Below are 27695 nucleotides of genomic sequence, written 5' to 3'. Positions count from 1 at the left end.
CTGTATGTTTTAGATGTTTCCATGCACCAACACACCTGATTAAGATGAATGGTCATAAAATGAATGGTCGATGACCAGGGTTAAAGACCACTGCAGTGCAGTATGAGATATAACGGGACTGGTGATGGTCTGATTTGTGTTGTTTCATCTGTGAATATGTATCATCATGAGTTGTTGGTGTTGCTTTGTTTTGTGCTGTTCTGGTTTAGTGTCTATCAGTCTGCTTCGGACAGTCAGGGAGTGCTGACTGACACACAATCATTGTTTTTTGTATAAAGTCAATTTTTGTATTCTACATAGTTTTGATTGGCTGGCAGAATTAATCATTCTTGATTTCACCAGATATTTTCAGTATGAGTGCCAATATTTCTAAGTGTAAACACTGGAGTGTGTCTTAAGAAGTCAGACAGTATGATTAGTGACAGGGAAGTAGCTGTTACAATTCAGCACCTCTCCCCGAAGCAGATCCTGTACAAACACATCATCAACTCAGGAGGAACCCTATGCATTTTATTGGCAGTAGGATCAACACCCAGTGTGCTATTTCAGAGCCCTTTACAAGCAGTGGGCATTTATGGTGCTTCACTGCCCTTGGCCTAGAGCTGGGGGGTTGGAGGTGTGAGGGAGCAGTTATTGGTCTGACTTTGAGAATAACAGTCCTCCTGACATAGCTAGGCTATATCCCTCAACTAGAGTACACTAAAGACTGGTTGAATATAGCTGACCTCTTTAAAGCTGATGAAGGACATCCATCGGCCTACTCCTCCCAGGAGCAACAGCTTTCCTGATACTGGTACCCTCCCCCCCTTGTTTTTTTTGGGATATGTAGTCCAGTTTGACATATGGTTATGATTGATATTTGGGAAATGCCATGCTGTAAGGACAGAGCGCTTGAGTTATCACTGTCTTGTAAATGTGAGAGCTTGTGTTTCTATTAGTGGCTGCATAGCTTGGTGGGCCTCATGGCTTATCCCTGATACAAGTTCCAGAGCTGAAATCAAAGAGGGGGGAGGGGATAAAAGTAAGGATAAGCTGGCAAGTTGTGAGATTCTTCAAACACTTCCATCTACAAGCGGGTTGTGATGGTCCATTTGTCTGTATAATTTAGTTGAACAAAAAGTTTCTGAGACCCGTTGGGAGGGTTACAGCAGGACATCAGGTGGTTCGGTGTTTCATTGGTGCACATTGGTCGTCATTGCCAATTTTCCCTCTATAATTGCATTGCTCTCATAGCAGTCCAAACTGGCCAGTTTCTGATCACTTTGTGATGCTGCAGTCTTACACAAACGTTAGATCTCTCATATTGCTTTATTCATTACTGCATGGGGGAGAGGGGTGGTTAGGTCTTAGAACCTCCAGAAGGTATACAGTACTATACTTCAATCTGCCCACACAATTCCCAAGTGATAAATGTCACCCTCAACGTCATCTGTCCTCAGCATTACTGCCACAACTACAGATGTGTTCTTGGTGCTGACTGTGACAAAGGCAGGTCGTTAGCAAGCCCAGTTGGGACCAAAAAACATTGCACCATGTGGGCCACAGATGCTTGTGGCCATGGCGCCCACATGAACTTCACACGGACCAGTGAGGGCGGTTTCTCAATCCACAAACTATGATGTGACCTGTTTTTTGGGAAAGGATTGGTACAAGATTCAGTTGTAACACACATGCACATTCGCTGACAAGGTGATCTGAGAGTCATGGTGATCTGAGAGTCATGGTTATTGAGGGCAGCCAGATTAAATTAACAAAGATTTGTCTGTTCTGATTGTGAAATCAGAAATCAAATTGAATTATCATTAATCCTAATTGTATTAGCCCACCTGTTTATCCTGGCCTAATGTAGCCTGGCCTAGCCTAGCTTAACGTAACTAATCCTACTACTTGACAGTAATGAATTTATACAATATGTCTTGTCATGCTCACAGCCTTCCATGGGTGCACCTCAACCCTATTGTGATGTAGTGTTTCAGCAGACAGGAAGCCAGGACGGAGGTGAAATGAAAGGAATAGAATGACTGGTGCATGACTGAGGTTTGCGGGCTTTCGCAGCTCCAGGCAGCATGGCTTCCTCACATCCGTTGAGATGGTCCTGGGGGTGAGGGAGTCAGAGCCGAGTCAGGCCCTGGCTGGGACCACGTGATACCTCTGGAACATGTCTGGCCTTGCCGGGAAAGAAGATGGAGATGAGGGCACCTTGAGTCACCATCACCTTTACTGTAACTGAGCTCCGTTACTGGAACACTGGGCTGTGAACGATGAATCACACCGTAAATGATGCAGTTAGCATGTTAGCATTGTAGATGCTGTTAGCATGTTAGCACTGTAAATGAGGCTGTTAGCATGTTAGCATTGTAAATGATGCTGTTAGCATGGTTCAAATCCCATTTGAACCAATGTTTACAAATCCTGAAAAACTATACACTGTTATAAGTTGCAATGGATACAAGTAACAAGTAAATTATACTTTCTAAAAGCAAGAAAATTCAGTAGGTTCATCAGTGAGTGGTAAGACCTTGTTGTGTTTCTGTTTGCTCCAGACAGTGTGGCATCTTGGCTTTTGCAAATATCTATGGCTTCACCATATTTTAAATTTTGTCAGTAGCAATAAACCTACCAGTAGTATTTTATCAAGTGAACATTTTTGTATGTGTTGGATGAAAACAGAAAAGGGTTTAATTTGTCCCAGCTGATAAGCCATAGCGTTCCGTATTGTGTTTGATTTAAAGTGTTTCTAACCATAATATTTCTCACTGTCAACACCTTTAATAAGTTACACTCGTAAACACTCGACTGAGAATTTATTTTTGACCTGTTGTCTACATTACCTTGGAAACGTATAATAATCTGTCTCTTCTCTCAACCTCCCTGTGTTGTGTTCAATTTGTGAGATTTCTTTTCATTTCAGTAATATCATTTCCAGTCTGTGACCATCTTGTTTTAAGGTCACCTTAGCTATAAATTATTGGCTGAGACAAAGTGCCCCAGAATTCTGTGCACTGGAAGCTCACTAATGTAAATATTACATTTCCAGATGAGTTGGCCTGTCATTGCGAGCCAAGACTTGATAACAGTAGTGGCAACTCTCCAGAGTTTCCTGGCTGTACGTATGTTAAGAATTGAAGATGTTCCCATAATGTTCACAAAACAACCCCTGCTAGTCTCTGGTCATAAATTTTGGGTCTACAGAGAGTGACTCTTTCATCTTAAAGTGGATTTATAAAGCCTGAAGATGAGTTGTGAATTATCTTTGTCCTGCGTTTCTTATGAGAATCTCTGATTTCAGGCCAAACACTCAATTCGTTTAGTTGACGCCTTAATTTTTATGTTGTCTGTAAGATCAACATACAGTGCAGTTTATGTCCTAAATGTATAAAAAAATGACTTGAATACTGCAATGTGCTGGCCAACACACTAAAAGCCTAGCGCCCTAGCATACCATCATTGTCAACAATGGGAGTATTTAATCGACTAATTGAACATGGTGTCTTGGCACTGTGCAAGAGAAATGTCAACCTTACTCTACCTGACCTCCCTTATTTACATTTGGTCTGTGAAGTTGAGTTCTCCCTCTGGGCTTTCCAGCCTGGTGGGTCCTGGCACCCAGAATAGCGTAGCGTGGGAACACTGATCCCACCAGCCCAGAGAGAGCCCTGACTGCCAGCCGTGAACATGGCAGAGAGACACTGGGATCAGAAGACTTAGATTCCGGGATAGAGTTGTCTCTCCACACATAGAACTGAGAGCCAGAACTGGAGTTTAATGTGTACAGTATGTGGTCGATAATGGATAATTTGTGTAGAAGTGCTTTTCAGACAGCTTCATTCATTTGGAGTGTGTTGGTGTGGTTCAGTTCTTTACGTCTGCACCTGCCAGTGTCCGTATCTTAGTTAGCTGCTTCATCTGTCTGTCGGCAGTAAATTGCTCCATCTCACCAACATAGACAAACACACACAACTCCAACCCACGCTGCTCAGGCTCACACTCCGCTTCAACGCGGTCCACACACACTCTCACCATGTAGCCACGCCTTTGAGAAAACCCAGCAGCTCCTTTCCACCACATGACTGAATTTACTGTTGACGGCGGGAGAGAGTTAAGAGACTTTCTTGTTAATTTAAGCATGAAGTCACTCTGACCGCTCATTTTTATTCATATTTGCTTTCCTCCGGGGGAACCACAAACCAGAACCCCCACAGTGTTAAAAGACTGATTATTGCAAGACAAGTGGAGTTTGGGCCAAATATCTGGCAAATGCATTCAAGGACACTGTCTTTACAACTGTGTGTTGACAGTGTGCATGTTACAGTAAGTGTAGGGTAATGACATTACAGAAATGTTGATTTTCTCTCCTTTTTATATTCTTGCTTTTACTCCTGCACACTAACTGGATATTGATTAAGACCTTTTTTTTAGGACAATGCATGCCTTTGTAAATCTTTGTGAGTACTCTGTTGAGCTGTTGTTTAAAATTTCACAATTTCACTAGAATGTTAGAATAATGATCATGGTCTGTCTGATGACAAGCCAGTCTAAAATCATCAAATCTTAAGCAATACCTCTGGGATTACAGGAAGACTCATGTTGTTTTCCCCATCCCTCAGTCGACTCTAGCACAGTGACACATCTAACCATTTCCAGATGAAGGTAGATTTTAGGGACATTTTAAGATCTGTTTTCTTGAAAACGGGATGGCATCTGGTGCCAAGTGTCATAAACCACCCATGGAGTGAAGGTGAAAAAAGCAGCAGTGTGGTTGGACTTGGAATAAGTGAGCCCTTGAACACAGCAAATCACATTAGAGGAAAAACGTTGATTCTTCCAAATCTGGATCCTCATTTGTCTTCCACTCTGAGATTTTGAAAATAGTTGTTCTGAGTCAAGCCTCTGTGTACGTTAATGTGTCCCGACAACTGTGGCACCCCACTTTGACTGGTTCATGAAAGAGGTCACATTTTTCAAGGACATGCCGGAAGGTACAGTAGAGTGTTTGGGATTTTTTTGTCAGGGGATAAACAAGGGCCTCTCTCTTGAACAAAGTCTTGACTGTGACTTTGTTACAGTACAAGCAGTGATCTGCCCAAATCACTGGATATCGAATAAATCAGAGATTCTTTTACACTTCCTGTATTATAGGGGCCTTGCTCTAATCGCTCTCTCTCTCTCTCTGAAACCCCAAGTTTTCCACAAACTCATCAGTTGTGATGTTTTATACACCAAAGATTTAGATATTTGTAAATTGGGATTTTTTTGTATCTTTACACGGTAATATACTTTAATTCAGAGTCTTTCCCAGGCATGATAACCAAAGATGCCAAAGATAACCTTGGTTTGTTAAGCACTGCTGTGTGAGGGGAAGAACCATGTCTGTATACTAGAACTAGGCAAAAACTGTTACAATGATGTAAGAGATACTTTAGTTTTTGGTCAGTTGGTTTTAGAGTGATTCATGAGATGGGAAGACAGTAAGATTGAGGCGTATGGGTCTAAGTTTATAAGCTTTTCATGCTGCATTTTTCAGTCAAACTGGGACAAGAAATATTGTTTCCAAGGAGGATAAGTTATTTTGGTTTGTTTATTATTGTGTGAAATTAGGAGATTTCGGACATAATTTGTATGTATGTATGATGTAGGGTCCTGAAACAACATGAGTGTTTGGTCATATATAATCACAACCTTGAACTGTATCTGTCATAATGTTCATGTTAACTTTTTTCAATTAAACTAGAAAACCTCATCTTCAGTGTTCTCCATTTAGCTTCAGCAGCGGTAACCAGTTTTGTCGTTTTTCTTACTTTGCTATTACTTCTATCATCGTCCATTTCCTGTGAAGAAGGATGTGCTCTGGGTTTGCTTTGGCCACAGTACCGCTTTAGACCAGTTCACACTGTTGGGCTCTGGGTGAGCCAGAGCCAGGCTGCAGTCTCTTGAGTTTATCCCAATTCAGCCCAATCTCCTCAGCCCAACCCTGAACACCTGGCTCCCCGCCCTGGCAGTCCAGCCTGACGGATGCTTTAGTGAAGTGAAGACAGCCAAAATCTATGCTGTACTGTTGCTTAAACCCCTGTTTAATAACTATGTATTCTCTTCCCACTCAGCTTTAGAATGATACTTGATGCTTTAGGACCACACATTTACTGTTTAGTAACCATACAGTGGATATCCTGTGAAAGGCATTACCGTGTATTCACATAAACATGTTTTTATGAATGTTGGGACCCAATATATTCATTCAGTCTAAGAACATTTGTTTTTACTGCAAAGCAGGATGCTTGGTAATACCTCAACTGGGATCAGGAGGAAATTGTTTGTGACGGTGTAATGTCTAGGATCTGGAGGGCTTCACATGAACGCCGCTGCACTCGTGGTTCCAACCCTCCAGATATGCACACGGGCTGGAGAGACCAGAGATTGGCAGCCGTCCAATCACAGAGTAGCTTTGTGTCATTAATTCCAAACGACTTCATATCCTCTGGTGACTCCCCTCCCCTGGATGTCCACTTTCGTCCATGGCACTAGTGAGAGCTTGTCCTGCCCTGCTTGTGTCCACTCCCCAGCAATCTGGAACTACAGTGGGATCGGTCCCAAACCCTGCAGCACCTGTTCACACAGCGAGCAGCTTCTTTCACGGCTCGATTGGCAGAATTTATGGACTGCTGATTTAAGTGTTGTATACTTACCATATCCAGGCCTCCTGTGATTTGTGGCTGCCAATAGGAGACAGAGAGCTTGCTCAGCGCCTAGGGGATTAGACTGGAAACTGCCTGAGCATCTTGCCAAGAATATGCCTTAAGGAATGAAACAAGGCCTTAGCTAATTTTCTTGTTGTCGTGTTATGGTTTGCTGTTAAAGGCAGCTCCTTTGTGGAAAAGTTAACTGAAAATGGGAAACGCAGTTAAACTTTGTAGGTGAATATGGTGATATTCCGATGTATTTTTCTTTTCATGATTTTGGAAATTTTTGACAGTGGGCCCTTATTCCTCTACCAATAAGTACTGTATGGTATGGCATGCATTGACTTGTTCAAGATCCCTTTCAAAATATGTCTCTTTCGCTATGTGTCTTTCTCTCTTTCTCGCTGCTCCTCTCCAGAGCCTGGGCTGTGATGAGTACCTGGGCCCTGGGAAGGTGATGGACAAGTGTGGGGTGTGCGGAGGGGACAACACAGCCTGCAAGGTGGTGACAGGTCTCTTCCAGCACAGTCTGTCCAAGGTGGGCTACCACAAGGTGGTGGAGATACCCGAGGGGGCCACCAAGATCAACGTAACGGAGATGATGAAGAGCAGGAACTACCTGGGTAAGTGTCACGTCTTCATCAGAAACACGATGGTGGTGTGGGAGCTGAGAGAAGCTGCCTCTCATGCTCTCTTTACTCCACTGTCTCCAAGGTAACCGATATACAGGATTTATCCTCATGGCAGAGCCCAAAACACATGCAACAACAATTTCAGGGATTTCCTGTAGTCATATGTTGTATTATGTTATGTTACATTTACACCCTCAATAAGAAAGTTTCATTTTAAGATCAGCATCAAGTAATACATACTAATTAATATGAAACATCTGACTTTTTTTTTCTTTTACTGTGGATTTCTGTTCTGAGTGGCAGCTTTGAGGCAGTAGGATGGGAACATCTGCTTGTAAACGTGATTGCATTTGTTTAATTAAAAGGTGGAGGAAGTCGAGAGGAAGTGAGATCTGGATGAGGGCGCACGCCTCTCATTTATAGAACCCCATCACTGAAATGGGCTGGATAAGTAATTGTTGTCGTCTACGTAGCTCACCAGTGTGCTCAGAAGTGGGATACTGCTATTTTAGGAGTTACTACTGGAATGTCAGTGTTTTATTGTTGGAGACATAGTTTAATGAGAGGGGTTGTGCCATAGCACAGCAGTGGGTCTGACCGAGGGAGTGCCTCCGTCTTGCCCCCTCCTCCCCCTCCGTCTCCCCCCCACTTTCCTCCCTCCTTAGCTGCACCCCTGAGGGAAAGTGTATAAACAAGCTTTCATTAGAAGACCTCTTCCAGAAGCCTTCCCATCCTTTTTAATTAAGGTGAGGAATTTCATTCCTTCCGAGAAAACCAACACCGCTGATGGAACCCCCTCCCTCACTCTTTCTTTCTCTTACACACTCTCTCTCTCCCTCTCCCTATCTCTTTCTCTCTCACTATCTCTCTCTCTCTTTCTCTCTCTCTATCTCTCTGAGGCTAACTTTCAAGACACAGCTGCCAGGGTTCCAAAACATGCTTACCTTGTTTTTGGAGCTCAGCAACACACACACACACGCATACACGCATACACATAAAGTTAAACGAGGAAATACATATGCAGACAATGGCTCCTTTCAAGGACTGTGCTGCTCTGTGTGTCGGCGTTATTGTTGGAAGAGTTCTTACTGTATATCAGTGAGTAGAAGCTCACAGAGAAGGCAACATCCTCGGCATAGATGCAAATATTCGGAGGGGGTTAGGAAAACTGGACACTAAAATGATTCTTCCATAAACCTCTTATTGTCCACCTTTGACTCCTGAATAGTTCTGTGTTTGTGTAGTGTGTGCATTTCTAATGTTCTATTACTTATCCAAACACTTCTGTCCTAAGTAATTTTATGCTCTTAGTGGCTGTCTATTCATGGAAGCCAGCTATGGAAAATCTGTTTTTTCGCCATCCGTTTTAAATTCAGGTCTGCCAGTACTAAACAAACAGGTTGTCTTGTATAACTGACACAACTTTGAAGATCCATATGACAGCATTTATTCAGTTAACGGTAATTACTTTCAGAAAGATGGAAATGCACATTTTATGGCATTGCGTGTTACGATAAACTGTTTCACATTGAAGAACAATTTTGTGGATGTGGCTGCCATAGTAGCTATCTCAGGAGCAGGAGCAGTGGAGCTTATGGTGACAAAAACTATGTGTGTGTGTGTGCGTGTGTGTGTGTGTGTGTGTGTGTGTGTGCGTGTGTGCGTGTGTGCGTGCGTGCGTGCGTGTGTGCGTGTGTGCGTGTGTGTGTGTGCGTGTGTGCGTGTGTGTGTGCGTGTGTGTGTGTGTACTGCAGCTTTGCGTAGTCGTTCCGGTCGTTCCATCATCAATGGGAACTGGGCCATCGACCGTCCGGGGAAGTACGAGGGCGTGGGCACTATGTTTACTTACCGACGACCCAATGAGATCTCCAGCACTGCCGGAGAGTCCTTCCTGGCTGAGGGGCCCACCAATGAGATCCTGGATGTCTATGTGCGTAACCAATCTGAATGGAGTGGGGTGCCTCACACACAAGTACACGTTTACACAGTGATCAGACATTTTGCCCAGGATCATCATTCAAAAGCAAAGTTGTTTGTGTGTTTGAAAAACTGTGAATCCCTATACCTTATTATAAACCTCATCAGATAATTTTTTTGAGATCTTTTGGATAGATATATTATAAATATATAATAACTATGTCTCTGTTCCCAGGTCATCTTCCAGCAGCCTAACCCAGGAGTTCATTATGAGTACATCCTGCCCTCTGACAACCCTGTCAGTCCACAGTACCCTGACCACAGGCCTGGAGGTGAGGCAGAGCAACACTGAACCATAACAAATAACCAGACCAGATCAGAACCACAATATGAACCAGAGCCGAGCCAGAACCAAATAGATGACAAACACACACACCTGTCACAGGGAGATTCGGGGTTGAAACAGTCCATTAAAACATACCCAGCTGGAAACAAATGTACTGCATTTCAATGTGTATGGTTTTAAAATATTATTTTCACGGCTGAACCACTGTGTTGGATCCCTTAGGCAACACTCTGGATGGGCAGGGTGGGTACAACCATCGTAACCCCCACCCTGAGGGCTATGAACCCACGGGTGGGGGCAGCAGGTACCCGTCTCAAATCCCTGACAACCAGGTGCCCCTGGCCCCGCCGCCACGACGCCAAAGAGACTACAACTGGAAACTGTCTGGGACAACAGAGTGTAGCGCCTCCTGTGGCCGAGGTGAAAACAGCCTTGCACCATTTGCCAAAATTGATCCTCAATAGATCGCATACACCAAGGCAAGCCATTGCCGTGGTCGGTAGTGCTGATGTCAACTACTGCTAGCTGACCATCCCCTGTGTGAATCGTGCTCTGCAGGTAGCAGGCACACCATCTTCCGCTGCGTCCACAGGCTGAGTCATGAGCAGGTGTCAGAGAGCCTGTGTGACAGCAGCACCAGGCCCAGCTCGCAGGAGGAACCCTGCAGCCTGCAGCCCTGCCCGGCCTTGTGAGCGCCCTCCCTCCGACACCCATACACGTTACAGGCAGTGTTGCAGACACACACAGAAGCAGATGTGTGAGCACATACACGCTCACAGGCACGCCCTCTCCCGCGTGCCCTGCCGCGCACATCGCACGTTCAGACCTAACAAGCACTAAAGTATTTCTTGATAGAGATGTAGATCGCGTGGCCGCTTCTCATTGTGAAACGGGGTTTTCCTTCCAGCTGGGACATAGGGGAGTGGTCCGAGTGCAGTAAAACCTGTGGTCTGGGCATGCAGCACAGACAGGTGCTGTGCCGCCAGGTGTACGCCAACCGCACCCTCAACGTCCACACCACCCTCTGCCGCCACCTGGAGAGGCCTGAGACGGCCAGCACCTGCCAGCTGAAAATCTGCAGTGAGTGGCAGATACGCAGCGAGTGGAGCACCGTAAGTGATCGCCCTCGGCCCATCGGACAGGCGTCCAAAAATGGGCCCGTGTGGAGTTCATGTGCGGTGAGAAGTCCGGTATGGTCCTGAAGCTGTGTGCTGTCTCCCTCTCCAGTGCTCTGTGCCATGTGGCGTCGGTCAGAGGGCCAGGGAGGTGCGCTGCGTCAGCAACGTGGGGGACTTTGTGGAAGACGAAGAGTGCAACATGAAGCTGAGGCCCAGTGACGCGGAGAACTGTGACATGGGGCCCTGCGCCAAGAGCTGGTTCCTCACCGAGTGGGGGAACAGGGTAGGCGTGCCACTGGACCGAGAACACACTAGACTTCCTCTTCATTCCTTAGTTTTGTTTGGTCTGCATCTAAATATGCCCATGTGTACTGTACATACTGTGTCATTTCCATTGGTAGTGTACTAGTGTACTAGTGGGGTACTGATACTTTTGTACCTGTAGATACTGTAGTTTCATCCTCATCATAACGTGTCTGTGATCCTTGTAGTGTTCTGCCGAGTGTGGGATGGGTGTCCGGACGCGAGGTGTGCTGTGCCTGACCAATCACATCAGCAGCCTGCCCCTGGAGGGGTGTGGTCACGAGCGTCCGCCCGACTCACAGGTGTGCAACCAGGGTCCATGTGAGAGTCGCATTGACTGGTTCACAGGCCCCTGGAGCCAGGTAAGAGGAGAGGGTGTGTGTGTGTGCATGTGTGTGTACAGTACATACAGGATGTATGTGTTTCGGCCTGGGATAGCTATGGGTTGGGCTTATTTGATTTCACAGTAATTTGTTACAGAGGGTGCCTCACTACGTCCATGATATCACAAGCCCGAACGATGTGTACAGTTAGGTCCATAAATATTTGGACATTGACACAATTTTCATCATTTTGGCTCTGTATACCACCACAATGGATTTGAAATGAAACAATCAAGATGTGCTTTAAGTGCTGACTTTCAGCTTTAATTTCAGGGTATTTACATCCAAATCAGGTGAACGGTGTAGGAATTACAATACATTTTATATGTAGCCCCCCCCTTTTTAAGGGACCAAAAGTAATTGGACAATTGGCTGCTCAGCTGTTCCATGGCCAGGTGTATGTTATTCCCTCATGGGAGTTCGTTATTTCATTGACAAGGAGCAGATAAAAGGTCTAGAGTTCATTTCAAGTATGGTATTTGTGTTTGGAATCTGTTGCTGTCAACTCTCAATATGAAGTCCAAAGAGCTGTCACCATCAGTGAAGCAAGCCATCGTTAGGCTGAAAAATCAAAACAAACCTATCAGAGAGATAGCAAAAACATTAGGTGTGGCTCAATCAACTGTTTGGTACATTCTTAAAAAGAAAGAACGCACTGGTGAGCTCAGCAACACCAAAAGACCCGGAAGACCACGGAAAACAACTGTGGTGGATGACAGAAGAATTATTTCCCTGGTGAAGAAAAACCCCTTCACAACAGTTGGCCAGATCAAGAACACTCTCCAGGAGGTAGGCGTATCTGTGTCAAAGTCAAAAATTAAGAGAAGACTTCACCAGAGTAAATACAGAGGGTTCACCACAAGATGTAAACCATTGGTGAGTCTCAAAAACAGGAAGACCAGATTAGAGTTTGCCAAAAAACATCTAAAAGACCCTGTACAGTTCCGGAACAACATCCTATGGACAGATGAGACGAAGATCAACTTGTACCAGAATGATGGGAAGAGAAGAGTATGGAGAAGGGAAGGAACTGCTCATGATCCAAAGCATACCACCTCATCAGTGAAGCATGGTGGAGGTAGTGTTATGGCGTGGGCATGTATGGCTGCCAATGGAACTGGTTCCCTTGTATTTATCGATGATGTGACTGCTGACAAAAGCAGTAGGATGAATTCTGTAGTGTTTCTGGCAATATTATCTGCTCAGATTCAGCCAAATTCTTCAGAACTCATAGGACGGCGCTTCACAGTGCAGATGGACAATGACCCGAAGCATACTGCGAAAGCAACCAAAGAGTTTTTTAAGGCAAAGAAGTGGAATGTTCTGCAATGGCCAAATCAATCACCTGACCTAAATCCAATTGAGCATGCATTTCACTTGCTAAAGACAAAACTGAAGGGAAAATGCCCCAAGAACAAGCAGAAACTGAAGACAGTTGCAGTAGAGGCCTGGCAGAGCATCACCAGGGACGAAACCCAGCATCTGGTGATGTCTATGGGTTCCAGACTTCAGGCTGTCATTGACTGCAAAGGATTTGCAACCAAGTATTAAAAGTGACAATTAGATTTATGATTATGTTAGTTTGTCCAATAATTTTTGGTCCCTTAAAAAGGGGGGGGGGGCACATATAAAATGTATTGTAATTCCTACACCGTTCACCTGATTTGGATGTAAATACCCTGAAATTAAAGCTGAAAGTCTGCACTTAAAGCACATCTTGATTGTTTCATTTCAAATCCATTGTGGTGGTATACAGAGCCAAAATGATGAAAATTGTGTCAATGTCCAAATATTTATGGACCTAACTGTATATGTGTGTTGTTGTCTCCCTAGTGTTCAGCAGAGTGTGGCACAGGCAGCCAGCAGAGGGTGGTGGTGTGTCTGATGAAGACTGATGAAGGCCACACCGTCATGCCCCCCTATGAATGTTCCTCGCTGGATCGGCCCCTGGGGCAGCAGACCTGCCACATAAAGGCCTGCGGGGCCAAGTGGTACCACACAGACTGGAGCGCTGTGAGTAACTACACACACATATCCTTCCACATACATTCTTCTCCATTAGCTTCAGTTGACGTTTTCCTGACCTTTAAGCACACATTGGCTAACACGTAACTGAAGTTGAAGGATATTCTGTACAGGATTAGAAATGTCCCCCAAACAGAACTGATGAAGTCCATGTGTGTGTGAGGGTGATGTTCTGTGTACAATCGTGTGTTCGGGAGGCTTCAGTTTTCTCCTGTTGCTGTTCTTCTTGTAGTGCTCAAAGACGTGTGAGGGGGGGTTCCGTGTGCGGGAGGTGCGGTGTCTGTCAGATGACATGCAGCCCAGTGAGGACTGTGGGGAGCAGCAGAGACCTGCGGACAGGGAGCAGTGTCACCCAGAGCCCTGCGTGCCTCACATAGGTCAGTCATAACGACCAAGGAGACAAGCTGGACATGTCTCCCCGCTTTTGAACGCCTCAGTAACAATCCATTTCCACAAGTGCCACTAAATACTGTAGGAAACATGATGTAATAACGTAATCATGATGTCATCAATGACTTGTATTTTGTTGTGATAGAAATACAAAATAGTTTTATCTAGTGCTGTGCACAACTTAGAAAACATGAATAGTTTGCGATTCTGACTTGTTGTTTTACTGATTCCAGACGAGAACTGCAGAGATAAGTACTTCAACTGTAACGTGGTGGTCCAGGCTCGCCTGTGTGTGTACGACTACTACAAGACCACGTGCTGTGCCTCCTGCTCACGCGTGGCCCACAGACAGTCCACATACAGGGGGCGCAACAGCTAACCTTCCCCTCCCGCGGGCCTGCCATCTCCCGCCTGGGGCAAGCACAGTACCCAGGGAAGGTCCTCCGTCACTGGGTCATACGCTGACGCATGGGGGAGGGTGGTGGGGATAGCCTGGATCAAGCCTTTTGGTGGATATGGTTACATTGAAGTCCCATTACTATAAACTGAAAAAAATGAACAAGCCTCGGTGACGGCCATTGAGAAAGGGACTAGCTTGTGATGGTGGAGATTTACGGGGCACGAGTGGAGCTTTGATGGACATCAAACAGAAGAATCTGGAACCACTTTATGGACGGTAACCGGAACCGTCCAATAAAAATGATCCGTCTCTTCTCCTTGTTTATGGAAGAGCAGTTTGTGGCTGTCACTCACCTGCCCTGTGACCTAAAGACAAGGAGGGAGGCTTCAGTGTCTGGGGCTTGTAGTCCCAGCCACTGCTGGCCTGTGGATCACAGGCAGTCCAAACAGAACACATTTCAAACATTGTGTTTGAGAAAATGTATAGACTGTACACACATTCTAATAAGCTTTTTTTAATTCTAAAACAGCCACATATTTATGGTATGATGATTAATAAATCCATGTAGTATGAAGTTGCCCTTGCTCTTGAATCACCACTTACTATATAGCATGTGTCAGGAAGGCTGCATCAGTTGCCTTCATCACATAAACCCTTAAGTTGACCAAAGATGAGTCATATCCTCACACAACTCAGTATTTCCTTAAAAGTCTCTTTACTACTCTATACTCTTTACAAATGTCAGACAACAATGCTCTCCTCTAAGATCGAGCTGTCCCTATCATCTGTTTTGCAGCAATGCCTTCTGGGTATTTCGTAGATATGAATGAATGAATGGATGGATGGATGACTTTGAGGCTTGTTCAGTAAATCTGCCCAGTGACTAAATAGAGAGCCCTCTTTATTTATTTGCCAGGATCCCCCGGGGGTGGGGTCTGTTTTATGGGCCACCAGTGGCCCTTTTGGCGTCAGGGTTTAAGCATCCACTGGCCCCTCCACCAAACCGCTACATGGATGTAGGCATTCCAGAGCTCATTAGATGGTTAAAACAGATGGTTTGCTGCATGCTGATAAATTTTTTGAGAAGGGTAGAGAGTACACTCTAGTGAAGACTGGAACATATTTTCCAATAACTGTTATTTTCACCTATTTTTTAAGTTGTTTCAATTCTGTAATGTTGGTACGTAACAAATGGTGCAAATGCAAGGTTCGTTTTTAGGTATGTAGGCAATTTTCGTAACAACAAACATTGCATCACTTGATGTGTGATGGATGTAAGACTTGTGGAGGGAACTTGATATTTCTACATAGAATGACCATTCTGATTCCATCCAGTCAAGCACCCTCCAAGTAGTGTTCAGCTTATCCATGACAGCTATGTATGTCATTCAAAGTCACAAAGTCTGGTATGATCTCAGCCGCCTTAACAAGGTCTATAAAGTGTATGTTATAGTTAAGAAAATAACCATATTGAATGTGTCATAAATGTTACACTATTATTTATCAAAACACACCACACAGATACATCTGTTTTTGAATTACTAATGCAAATAATGCATCATTATTCATATTACTTTTGATGTCTTATGTTCAGGTTTTGATTGACATGCAGTGTTTTTGACAGTATGAATAAACCATTAATGATGTTTATACAAAATCTGAACAATGTTTTGTCAAATGGTTGTCAAAATGGTGATGGAAGTTGGCCCCATTGAGAAATGTCCATACCACAAACTGATAGTTGTAGTTCTATGTGAAAAGATTTATATAAATGTTTTCTTGCAAATCATCTTTTGTCTCAGAGGTAAGGAAAGTACTCCACCTAGTGGAAACTAGCCGGTTGTTCATCCAGAATGTAGAGCTAGACAGCCTAATGCTAAGGACAGCCAGGCAGGCACGAAGACCATTACAGCTGAGCAGACTGGCTTACAACCCTGCCTGGGAGGCCCCACAGCCCAGAGAACAAGCCCTGCTGCTGACTACATACAGATAATTACCTCAGGAGGCTCAAGCTGTGGCTAGTGGCTCACTGCAGGTGGAATGAAGCTCTGTAGATGACTACTATTTGTGCCCTCTGTCATTTTCTATAGAAAAATAAACACTTCACATATTGACTGCCAGGAGTGATAACATTACAAAAAACACTATTCTCCTGTTTCTACTCTCCCCTCTGCTCATTTTTGATAAACAAGCCATGATAGAAAGAAAAAAAGATCTTTGGGTAGTGCTGAAACCACTGCATGAATACTGAATCTTAATGTGCCATTTGCCTGAAAGAGACAGCTAACATTTAACTAATCACAATCCAGGTCTACAGGGCAAAAGCCGTTTCCCTCTGACATTCATCATCCCCTCATGTGGTTTGCGAGTCTCAAATTACACTGCAATTCACCATACCTCGTCAGGATTTCAATGAAAGTTGCCTCCTGATTCATTTGGGGCTTCTCGCTGATGGTTTATTTTATAGTTGGCATAATAGGCTACTGTTTGACAATACCATTTAAATTAGAAAAGGAATCTAGAAGCCGTGTCCATTTTCACACTTCTGTGAGGACAGAAGTTACCTACCAAGAAATGGTAATAGGCACACAATACCACTTGATGGTTGACACGGTGGGCTGTGTAGATTGGAGCTGCTCACTGTTCAAACATACCACATGGCTCTCTGCACACATTCATTCTTAATCTACATATCCCACAATAGACGACTGCAAATCGAAGGGTTTATTTTGTTCAATAGTTAAAGGAGAATTATAAAAAGCATATACCAAGAATAACATATTTAAAAAGCCAGAAAGCAATCTATCAGGCACTGGAATACTATTGACCGTAAACACTGTTTTATGGCAAGCCTGTGGGTGACTTCTGGCCATAGCAAGTCTGTAAAGTGTTAAGAGTCATTGTGAGTGCAGAATACAGCAAGAGCTTGAACATGCATGTTGAACTTGTTTTGGTAATACAGTAAAGTGTTGCTATGCTGAGCAGAAACCTCTTTAAATTGAAAGGTTAATCTTTTACAAAACGTCATGTATTTCATTAATCATTGATTTTGGTTGAGGTGATGTAAGGAAGTTTATTTGAATCCTTTTTAGACAGGTTTTCTCCATGTCAGGGAGTGAAAATACACTGTTGTATCTGGTAAGATTGGCTTGGTGATTGAATGAGGAATAGGATCTTCAGAACTTGTCGCTAACCACAATGGGACTGAAGGATTTGCTGGTGTCAGCCATGAAGGCCTCAATCTCCTCCACGGTACGAGGCACACAGGTGAGCAGTTCCACGCCGTTAGCAGTCACTGCAATGTCATCCTCAATGCGCACCTGGACACATAAACATGGGGCCTTTATTACATTTGTGATGACATGATAATTATACATCAATAATCAGTAAAAAAAAAATATATTAATAAAAAACAACCCTGGGCTGAAAATGGATTGGATTTCTTATATTACAATGTTGATATCCACTTTGTTATTACTACTAACCCCTCCGAAGCCACGGAAGCGGGCCAGCACTTGGTTGTTGATGAAGCCGTTCTGGGCTGGGTTAGCCAGGGCCTGGTCCAGGAGATGGTTGATGAAGTAGATGCCGGGCTCCACCGTCAGGACCATGCGCTCCCTCACCAGACGGCCCATCCTCAAGCTCTTCAGGCCAGGCTCGTCGATGCGCTCCACCCCCTGATAGACGATGGAGACCACGCATGCGCGCACACACCATTCCACTGACACAACTTCCAACTCAGGTTTGAAAATGCTACTGTGTACTTTATAATGTGCATTCGCCTGTTGTCATCTGTGCTAATCACAAAGGCAGTGAAGCTGCTTCACACTGTCCCCACCAACACAACCCATGTTAACATAAATGCATATAAAAAGCAGTGATATACCTCTGGGTACCCCCCGACGTCATGCACGTCGATGCCCAGCAGATGTCCCAGGCCATGGGGCATGAAGACCGAGCCCATGTGCACCTTCAGCATGTCCTCCACGCTGCCACTCAGGATGCCAATCTTCACGAGCTCCTCCAGGTGCACCCGGTCTGCCAGACGATGCATCTCAGTCCACTTCACCCCTACAACACATCATTTGATACCAGTTTTAAGGTCACATTTCATTAGGCCAAAATAGGTAAAATCAACAAGTTGGAACATATCTTGTGTGACCCTAGTTAGGGCTGTCGTCAAACTTGTCAGGTATAGTAGCATTACAAATGATAAACGTGTAGTGTGTGTAATTTTATTTCACATAAAAATAAATATCAAATTAAAGAATCATTTTAATACCCCTCCATTCAGCCGAGGCTTGAATGTCCTCTGTGGTCATACAGTACCTGGCTTGAGAGCAGCCAAGACGTCCCGTGATGACTTCAGCACAGCCTCGTAGATGGCCTTCTGATCTGGAGTGAATTTGCCGTTGGCTGGGAAGGAGCAGGTGATGTCGGATGAGTAGCAGTAGTACTCTCCACCCATGTCAAACAGACTGCAGGTGACAAACACACACACACACACACGCACAGTTGAGTGGGGCCACAGCTTGGCTCATGGCCTGTTATTTTTTTCTGAACATAAATCATAGAAATTGTTCACAGCATGTACATAAGAATCTATAAATGCAAATTTTGAGAGCAGTGGCTGTTTTCTTTCCAGAGTTGCTCAAATTGTGTCACGATAGGTGCTCCACACAACCACTTTCAATCTCCACACTTAAACGCAGAGCACACTGCCTCCGGTCCATAAGGAAACCAGTGGGCCATGAAAGATAAAGGACAGCTGCCCAAAGAAATTAAACAACAGGTTTTGCTGACTCACCACATGTCTCCATCCATGATGGTCTTGTCGTTGGCAGCCCCAGCATGACCATAGTGCAGAACTGAGGAGTTGTTTCCACTGGTGTACAGGCAGACACAACCATCACAAATAGGCTACATGATCAAGATGTGACCTCTAATCAGCATTGTGAATCAGCAGTTTGAATTTGCCCATTTGACAGCAGTGTGTTTCATTTGGAATAGTCCTCAGAAGTCTCTGAAAATAGTTGTCGTAGACATAGCCGCGGGAAAATATTTTTTATCAGGGGGGTGCTGGGGGGGGGGGGGGGGCTTCATGTTGCGGGGCGGTGCCGCGGTGGTGGATTTTCAAGTCTTATAATTTTAAATTCACGTGCTGTCAGCAGGGGGCGCTGCAGCACCCTCAGCACCCCTAGTTCCCGCAGCCATGGTCGTAGACAGGACCAGGCTGAAGCTTACAGAGGTCAAAGTGATTGAAGCTTGAGTTGCAGTGGCACTCCAAAAAAACTTTCCTCCCTGAATTTTAGTTTATTCCCAGTGCCATCTTCGGTTAGTGATGAAACAATTAAACCAGAAAATGTTTTCCTGGAAGGACGACCTCTAAGGAAAGGTGAGATGTCAGGAACATCCCTAACCCTAACCCAAGAACACTGGAAGTGTAAAATAGTGGTCATCTTATTGATTACTAATAACTCTGATTGAGCTATCTCCCTTTGGTAGGCAGTGTAAAATGTGGGTTGGTGGCTGGATTGTTTCATGCGCTGCTAAAGTCTTTCCTCTGTGTAATCTCTGTGAAAGTGTGGAGAAAGAGGCTTTGGTGTCTTACGTCCCACAGATGCAGGTGTAGGAGGTGTGACGCATCCCCCCGCGTGTGTAGCAGTAGTGCTGGAACAGGCTGGAGGCCAGAAAAACAGCAGGCAAAAACACATTCAACAACTAAACAGATATGCAACATAGAAAAATCATAGAAAAATCATCAAATGATCAGTTTTTTTGTATCCTAAAAAAACGTCATTCAATTATTGGAGATCAGAGGAATCGGGAGCTGGTCAGCTCAAAGGTTTTTTTTTTAGAAGGGAAGTTAAAACACTTCTGCCCTCCTCTTGACCTGCTGCTTTAACTAGCCTTCTTCTCTAATCATCACCCAGGCAGAACCGTCAAACGCCCCTGCATCTCTGGCAGCTCAATATTAGCATCAGGATGCAAAGCAGATAAAAGGTCACTGAAGATGCTTTACATGACGTTGTTGAAAAATAAAAACAATTTCTACCATGGACTTTCATCAGTGGTGGTGGGAGTCTGCAGTTCTAGTACGAAAAGCACATGACAATATTTGACAGGAAGCCCAGTGTTGTACTTCCTACACCTTCTGAAGAGGTGTTTGTTCTTAGTGCACCCCGTGTTCTAATAGCCAACCAACAAAACAGCTTCTTGTCAGATGCGTCAAGCATAAACAGATCAACAAATCCACAATGTCTGGTTTCAGCAGCACCATCACCAACATTGCAAGATGTTCTCTCACCTCTCCATCTCATACTCTTTCTGGCCAGGTTTCACATGCTTCATAAGCTGTGGAGGGAGGATCAAACACACTCATTTAGGTCATCTCATATCAGTCATGCTATGTAAAATCAAAAAGCTCCTTCCCCCCTGCGGCGGGGATATGGGGCCCTGCAGGATCTCACCTCTTTATGGGCTTCACTGGAAATACTGTTAGTGTAGCGCAGGACCTCCAGCTCCATATCAGTCTTAATCAGGCGGCTGCAGGACAGGAGGAACAAGGATTTGAGAAACGCATTCCTTTAATGTGTGAATGTGCTGCAACTAAGTGCCCTTCCAGGTGTACATGAATCAATGTTGTCATGCATAAACACATTTTGTAGCACCCAGCATCTAGCCACAGGCTAAACAACCACAGAGTAATCTGAATATGTGGTTGCTGTAAATGTTGGACTGTGGGAAGGGAATTTATATCACTTTAATACAGGAAATGTTGGTGTTTACACCATTGAGAAAAGGCCTACATTGATTTGTTAAGCAAACACCTCGAAAATTGATAAATTACAGAAGCTATACTCGTATCTCACCTGTGCAATATACTGCTCACTTCTCACTCAGAAAATCAGGCCATGCTATCTTATTAGTGAGGTGTTTTCTTTTAACATTAACGTCTATTCTTGGTTCCCCTCATTATTCATTCTCATTAAATGATTCTTCCTTACATTCAAAAAACAGTCACCTCAGATGAGTCAGTGTAAAAACAACCACAGTCGTCTAACATGGTTCAACCAAAAGTCCCAACAGACTTACACGTAACCCATGGTTACGGCTGCATTGATATCTCTCTGATTACACAATGGGTATTAAATGCTCTATTCCCGTTCTTCAATAAATATTTATATTAAAATTCCATATTTTTGGGATGCAGCTGGAAACACAAGGACATGTAATTTTCTTTTCTCCTAGGAGGTGTGCCTGAATGGCTCCCTTATTTCAGAAATGTCAGTTTCATCAGGATGGTGGAGCTAGACAGCCTAATGCCAAGGACAGCCAGGCAGGCACGAAGACCATTACAGCTGAGCAGACTGGCTTACAACCCTGCCTGGGAGGCCCCACAGCCCAGAGAACAAGCCCTGCTGCTGACTACATACAGATAATTACCTCAGGAGGCTCAAGCTGTGGCTAGTGGCTCACTGCAGGTGGAATGAAGCTCTGTAGACTACTTGTGTTGCATTAGCTATTTGAAGCCTTTGTAAATTTCTATGGAGGAATGAACACCTTTTTCCATACAAGCACTTGAAAGGATCACTAGAGAAAACAAGAAGTGAAATTGAATCTACTTACCACTCCACAATGACCGGATGCAGAAGGGTGTTGTTTACTTGGAATCTATTCAAATAAAAAGATATGGCCATTTAAAAAAGTATTTGAGGTAGTAATAGTTTCAGGACAACAGAACACTAGATCATGTTGGCATGCATGGATAACTTACAAGCAGAAGCTACTAAAGCTAGCATATTAATTTCCACCAAATTAGTTCCAGAATTTGATTAATAACCAACATCCTTCATGCTTGCTAACACAAGACCTCCTTTTAACAACGTACAATTATACTGAGTCATTGATGCCAATTCAACATACCGGCTGATTCCCTCAAAGGAGGCTTCGCGGCAGATACTCCCACTATCTGTGTTCTGTCCTCTCTGGAAGAGAAATGCACTTATGAGGCCGTTTTCCAGTCCATGTAAATATCAATATTTCAACATTGCAAGGGTACAGAACCATAGAATCGGATACCATCAGCATAGCCTACAAGGAAAAAATGAGCTAATCCCAAATGATATGACTGTAAGAGGAATGCAATGACACTTATAATAATGATAAGTGTGTAACTATGCATTATTTAAAAAATGGGGTGAGTTGACATACCAGGGTTAAAAGGACGGCTGCTGACATGTTGGCCAGGGCATCAGGGATCTGGAGGACAACAGAGAACTTTGATCACATTCTAGCATCAATACTATCTGTGTTGAGATCACTGCCTGAGGAGAAAGGTTCCATCTGATGGTCAACCTGAGGTTCCTTATGAAGTTGAGCTGCAGAATGGAAGGTCATGACTGCTCATGTGCACATGACGATATGACTCCACTGGTAGTGTTAAACGTCAACACTCAATAATCTTAGCACTGTTTATTAATCCTCGGAAACCAACGCAAATGTCAGCTAGTGCAGGCCAGGCGCACTGGAGAAATGTAATGAAAGATGGCGGTTTCACAACTTTGAAACCATCTATATTCTGAAGGCATCTGTACAGTAGCTTTAAGAGGATAACAGCTTTTGGTAGAAATAATATGACATTATTTTATATGAAACCTGTTAATCCCATACCCTGATACTGTGAATAAGTAATAGGGGCAATTCATTATCTACATTACATTCTACTCTTAAACTAGATCTCAAGGTTAAGAGTTCAAGGAATCAAACTTTCTGCTCTCCCTGTTCAAACTTAAGTATCAAACACACGTCTACGTCTTAAAAGACCATTGGGTAGAGTGGAAATCCACTGTACGAAAACTGAATCTAAATGTGCCATATGTCTAAAAGAGACAGCTAACATTTAGCTAATCACCATCCAGGTCTACAGGGATAACAGCCGTTTCCCTCCAACATTCATCATCTCGCTGTGTTTGGTTTGAGACAGATGTGATGGAAAGCATTTGAGAGAGGAGTGCTTGAGTGATCTGGCAAATTTCTCACCATAATTATGATGCACCAGTAGCCTCACCTATCACCCGTGCCCTTGTTCACTGTTTACGATCAAAGTATGAAGCAATGTACCCTAAGCAGTTCCTATAGTTATACACCGCAGTGTCTCTAACCAGGGGTGGTTCAAAGTCTGGTTATAGTCTTTGGAAAGATAAGATCTTGCAGACAAGCCCACTTGGATAAGCACTGAAGCACACTTACATCACAGGTGTACTGCACTTCATCCACTGCATACTTCTGCTGGAAATGTTCTCTTGGGTAGATCCTGTCAGCAAATACAGATAAATAATTTAAATAGAATGCTGTGGTTACTTTACTTCAGACAGATGACCTGCATGTAAACTGCATGAAGGCCAAATCTGAGAAAGTTTCAACATGAAGATGCAACTCACTCTCCCATCCAGGTTCCATAGCTTTCTGGAAGCTTGGGAACAAACAAAACAGACTTTCCTGTGTCCACATCAATGGCTGCATAGCAATCTGCTTCAGTCACTCCAAAAGCCCAGTGAAAGAAGGACTCCTACAGAATGACACGAAACAAGCACTGTGAATTAACACTAACTGGACAGACATCATCAGTCAGTGTACAAAAATAATAATATATATATCCAGATATTGCATTATATAGAGATATTGAACATAGTAGCCTTTTGCTAAGCTGAGACCTGTCAGCAGCCTACCTGTCTGAATAGTAAGTCTGTATCGGTGCAGTACCTCTGCTTCTGTTCGCCCCCCTGCAGCAGCACCACAGACTTGGGCAGCAGCCCCTCCTTGGCCCTCAGGCCCTGGCACAGCCGCCTGCGGTTCTCAGCAAACAGGGCTGCTGACACCCTTAGGGTGTCCTTCCCCAGCCAATACACAGGTCTGGATTCAACACAAGACAGGGGGATAGAGGTTACCTACAGTACCAAGAGACTTCCCATGCATTATACATACTTGCACTGTAGCTGGACACTTCTAAGAGGTAGCCTAGTTAATGAAAACAAAAGACAAATTACTTCTCTGAATACATTTTTAAGTAAGCAACAGTGGAAAACTGTTTGACATAGGTCTATGGGCAATTGATTGAGGCGGAGGCCTAGTACTTTTTATCAAGACATCCATGATCAAGATAAAGTATGTATAAAGATAAGTATGACTGTTAACTATAACTGAGTAACAAGGATGCTCTGGATAAGAAGCTGCAACACGATCAAAGTTCAAACAACGATGCTGCCTAAGCATAATTTATCACGCAACTGCACTGGACTTTGACAGGTCAACACAGACTGTTGTAGTTTTTTATCCTGCATTACATGGATGAATTGCAAAACACAGCAACAGACAACAAAGACAAATATTGCAAAACAATAACATTTAGAAACTACAAATACATTTAGCAGAATTTCCAACAATTCCTTCATGTTTCTAGTGAGACACCATTCAAGAGGTAATCAAAACAAACCTGTCCGATTCTGATAAACTGGCGTTAGCTAAACAAGCCTTAACGTTGTAGAAACAAAATATGCTAAGCAAGTCAATACGAAATAACTAATGACGCTAAAATATGAGTTGAAATTAAATGTATACATAAATATATCTGATGCGCAAAAGCTAAAGTCTAGACTAAAACGGGATAAATTGCAACTTACTCCTGACGTGCCACCATGATTCTACTTGGTGGTCATGTGCGTTTGGGCGGATATGTCACGTGGTTTTGTCAGCAATGCTGATCAGCTGATTTTGCTTCCCCAGACACTTCACTTATGTTCGTGCTCGTTAGTATGAACTAGTATGAACTGGTATGAACGAATTTAGATATTTTTATCACTCAGCCTTTTGTAGGGAGCACTCGCACTACACCTATATAGTTGGATTTACTGTCGTACATGTATCAGTGATAGTGTCACTGTCACCTGAGTAATCTCATATTGCAGTAAAGTAACTCATAAATCGAACTGTCCAGGGTAAGGGGTAAAATCATTTCAAAAGTTAATGAAAACAAAAGACAAATTACTTCTCTGAATACATTTTTAAGTAAGCAACAGTGGAAAACTGTTTGACATAGGTCTATGGGCAATTGATTGAGGCGGAGGCCTAGTACTTTTTATCAAGACATCCATGATCAAGATAAAGTATGTATAAAGATAAGTATGACTGTTAACTATAACTGAGTAACAAGGATGCTCTGGATAAGAAGCTGCAACACGATCAAAGTTCAAACAACGATGCTGCCTAAGCATAATTTATCACGCAACTGCACTGGACTTTGACAGGTCAACACAGACTGTTGTAGTTTTTTATCCTGCATTACATGGATGAATTGCAAAACACAGCAACAGACAACAAAGACAAATATTGCAAAACAATAACATTTAGAAACTACAAATACATTTAGCAGAATTTCCAACAATTCCTTCATGTTTCTAGTGAGACACCATTCAAGAGGTAATCAAAACAAACCTGTCCGATTCTGATAAACTGGCGTTAGCTAAACAAGCCTTAACGTTGTAGAAACAAAATATGCTAAGCAAGTCAATACGAAATAACTAATGACGCTAAAATATGAGTTGAAATTAAATGTATACATAAATATATCTGATGCGCAAAAGCTAAAGTCTAGACTAAAACGGGATAAATTGCAACTTACTCCTGACGTGCCGCCATGATTCTACTTGGTGGTCATGTGCGTTTGGGCGGATATGTCACGTGGTTTTGTCAGCAATGCTGATCAGCTGATTTTGCTTCCCCAGACACTTCACTTATGTTCGTGCTCGTTAGTATGAACTAGTATGAACTGGTATGAACGAATTTAGATATTTTTATCACTCAGCCTTTTGTAGGGAGCACTCGCACTACACCTATATAGTTGGATTTACTGTCGTACATGTATCAGTGATAGTGTCACTGTCACCTGAGTAATCTCATATTGCAGTAAAGTAACTCATAAATCGAACTGTCCAGGGTAAGGGGTAAAATCATTTCATACTTAATATGGACCCAGTCTGTTTTACAAAAGGCACAAAATACTATATATTTTAATTATCAGGTTGTTTGCTTTACTAAAAAAATTATTAATGAAAATGTATTCTAATCGTCAGAAGCAACTATCATGGCCCAGGTGTTATACATACACTCCACTTTCTGCTCATGTATAGTAAAACACACCCAAATAACCTGCTGTATGAGTGGATTGCTTAGCACCTAGACCATTTCAGCTTCAGTTTTTCTTGGAATAGGTTTTGAGAATTCACAACGTGTGTTATCTTTGACATTTTGAGCCGATAGGCAAATTATGACTTTCAGATAGACACACATTTTAAATGTCCACACATGAACAGAACAGGGCTGACCTTATTGCCAGCATCCCCAGAAGTGCAGAGGCAGCTCGGAGGAAGTTTACTGTAATGTTACAATACAAACAACAGGGGGAGATGTGACTGTAACTTTGAAAACATTGCTTTGACAAAAACAGTAACAGATCAGTATTTCTTTATTGTGCAGCAATATAAACTGCCCCTGGTGAAAAACCCCCACTAACAAGCAAGACATTTTTTTTATATTTACCTCACAATGTAAAGAAGAGGTCAAGATACAGTTTGCATATGGTGAACTTAGCTTCACAGTTAATCATATATATATATATTTTAATCCGATCAGTGCTTTAGATGACACAAAGTAAACATTCAGTCGATAAAGGTATTGACCTGGTATCAGTACTGTCAGTGAATAAGAATTTCTCTTGTTTTTGAGTATGTGCAGGGACAGTGTTGCTGAGAAGTGGTGGAGTTTAAACTTCATTAGTGAGGCTCTTGGTGATATGCCCTTTCAACCAGACGCACGCCGTCTCTGTGTGAGCTTGTTTATTCAGGATTTAATTTGAACTGGGAAATGGCTCTCCTGACCAAACACTCATAATTTGAATTTAGCCATTTTTCAGATTTCAGAAAGGCCAGAGAGCAATCAGCATTATCATCTTCACTATCATCTATCATCTGCATGCCACTAACAGTGGCAGTCAAGCACTGATGGATTGTACTAGTTGCAGAACATTCTGTGAGTCCTGGGCTAGAAAAAGCCACCCTCTGATACAGTACAGTGCCATTTCCCCTCAATCAAATTTTTTTTATCTCTGGTGCCAGCTGCGTGTCCTGATGATACAGTTGAACTGAAAAGCTTTGAACTCCAAACCTGACTCCTCAAGGGTTTGGGAGTGTTACAGTGGCTGGAAGGATGCCCTCCAAGAAAACGACACAAGGAAGGTAAAAAAAGGAAAAGTGCACACCACAATTTTTTCCGGGAAATGTAAATGTTTGAAGATACCTCAGAACAACATAAATGTAGTAATGTTTGAATAAACTAGGAACATTCTTTTTGTTGAGAAATGTATGTTTCTTCACATAAAAATAGATTTAAACACAACAAACTGGGAATAGCCTTCTTGAGTTGATGTACTAGATAAGTATAGAGACAG

General features: G+C 43.2%; 2 protein-coding genes across 6 annotated transcripts in view; one reads left to right on the top strand and one right to left on the bottom strand.

Moving 5' to 3' along the window:
- LOC134027917 (thrombospondin type-1 domain-containing protein 4-like) overlaps positions 1-16252 on the top strand; it is a 30581-nt gene extending 14329 nt beyond the window's left edge. For all 4 annotated transcript variants that reach the window (XM_062471152.1, XM_062471153.1, XM_062471151.1 and 1 more), the window contains 11 exons: positions 7096-7300; positions 9064-9239; positions 9462-9558; positions 9795-9992; positions 10131-10260; positions 10480-10684; positions 10800-10973; positions 11182-11355; positions 13210-13389; positions 13634-13778; positions 14025-16252. In XM_062471152.1, coding sequence (XP_062327136.1) covers positions 7096-7300; positions 9064-9239; positions 9462-9558; positions 9795-9992; positions 10131-10260; positions 10480-10684; positions 10800-10973; positions 11182-11355; positions 13210-13389; positions 13634-13778; positions 14025-14170 — 1830 coding nt within the window. In that variant the 3' untranslated portion in view covers positions 14171-16252. The remainder of the gene's footprint in view (positions 1-7095; positions 7301-9063; positions 9240-9461; positions 9559-9794; positions 9993-10130; positions 10261-10479; positions 10685-10799; positions 10974-11181; positions 11356-13209; positions 13390-13633; positions 13779-14024) is intronic.
- Positions 16253-16900: 648 nt separating this feature from the next.
- pepd (peptidase D) lies at positions 16901-25939 on the bottom strand. 2 transcript variants are annotated; one of them, XM_062471495.1, is made up of 15 exons: positions 25872-25939; positions 23923-24106; positions 23635-23762; positions 23444-23507; positions 22406-22453; positions 22118-22179; positions 21821-21865; positions 20662-20737; positions 20499-20545; positions 19803-19871; positions 18999-19076; positions 18521-18669; positions 18078-18262; positions 17677-17868; positions 16901-17511 (listed from the first exon to the last, which is right to left on the bottom strand). In XM_062471495.1, the coding sequence occupies exons 1-15, from the start codon at positions 25886-25888 to the stop codon at positions 17368-17370; spliced, it is 1488 nt and encodes a 495-aa protein (XP_062327479.1). In that variant the 5' UTR covers positions 25889-25939; the 3' UTR covers positions 16901-17367. The 2 variants fall into 2 exon arrangements, with proteins under 2 accessions (XP_062327479.1, XP_062327480.1); XM_062471496.1 differs by lacking the exon at positions 25872-25939 and adding an exon at positions 24874-25010.
- Between the last annotated feature and the right edge of the window lie 1756 nt (positions 25940-27695).

The sequence above is a fragment of the Osmerus eperlanus genome, chromosome 10 (assembly GCF_963692335.1).
Source record: "Osmerus eperlanus chromosome 10, fOsmEpe2.1, whole genome shotgun sequence".
Classification (NCBI taxonomy): domain Eukaryota; kingdom Metazoa; phylum Chordata; class Actinopteri; order Osmeriformes; family Osmeridae; genus Osmerus; species Osmerus eperlanus.
This window is presented reverse-complemented; position numbering and strand designations above follow the sequence as displayed.

Bases quoted from the DNA above. Each gene is read 5' to 3' on its own strand.
- pepd (XM_062471495.1), bottom strand. The intron at 23,508-23,634 runs GTGAGTTGCATC...ATTTGCTGACAG, and splicing joins TATGGAACCTGGATGGGAGA to GATCTACCCAAGAGAACATT. The intron at 21,866-22,117 runs GTATGTTGAATT...TTATTTGAATAG, and splicing joins TCCTTTGAGGGAATCAGCCG to ATTCCAAGTAAACAACACCC.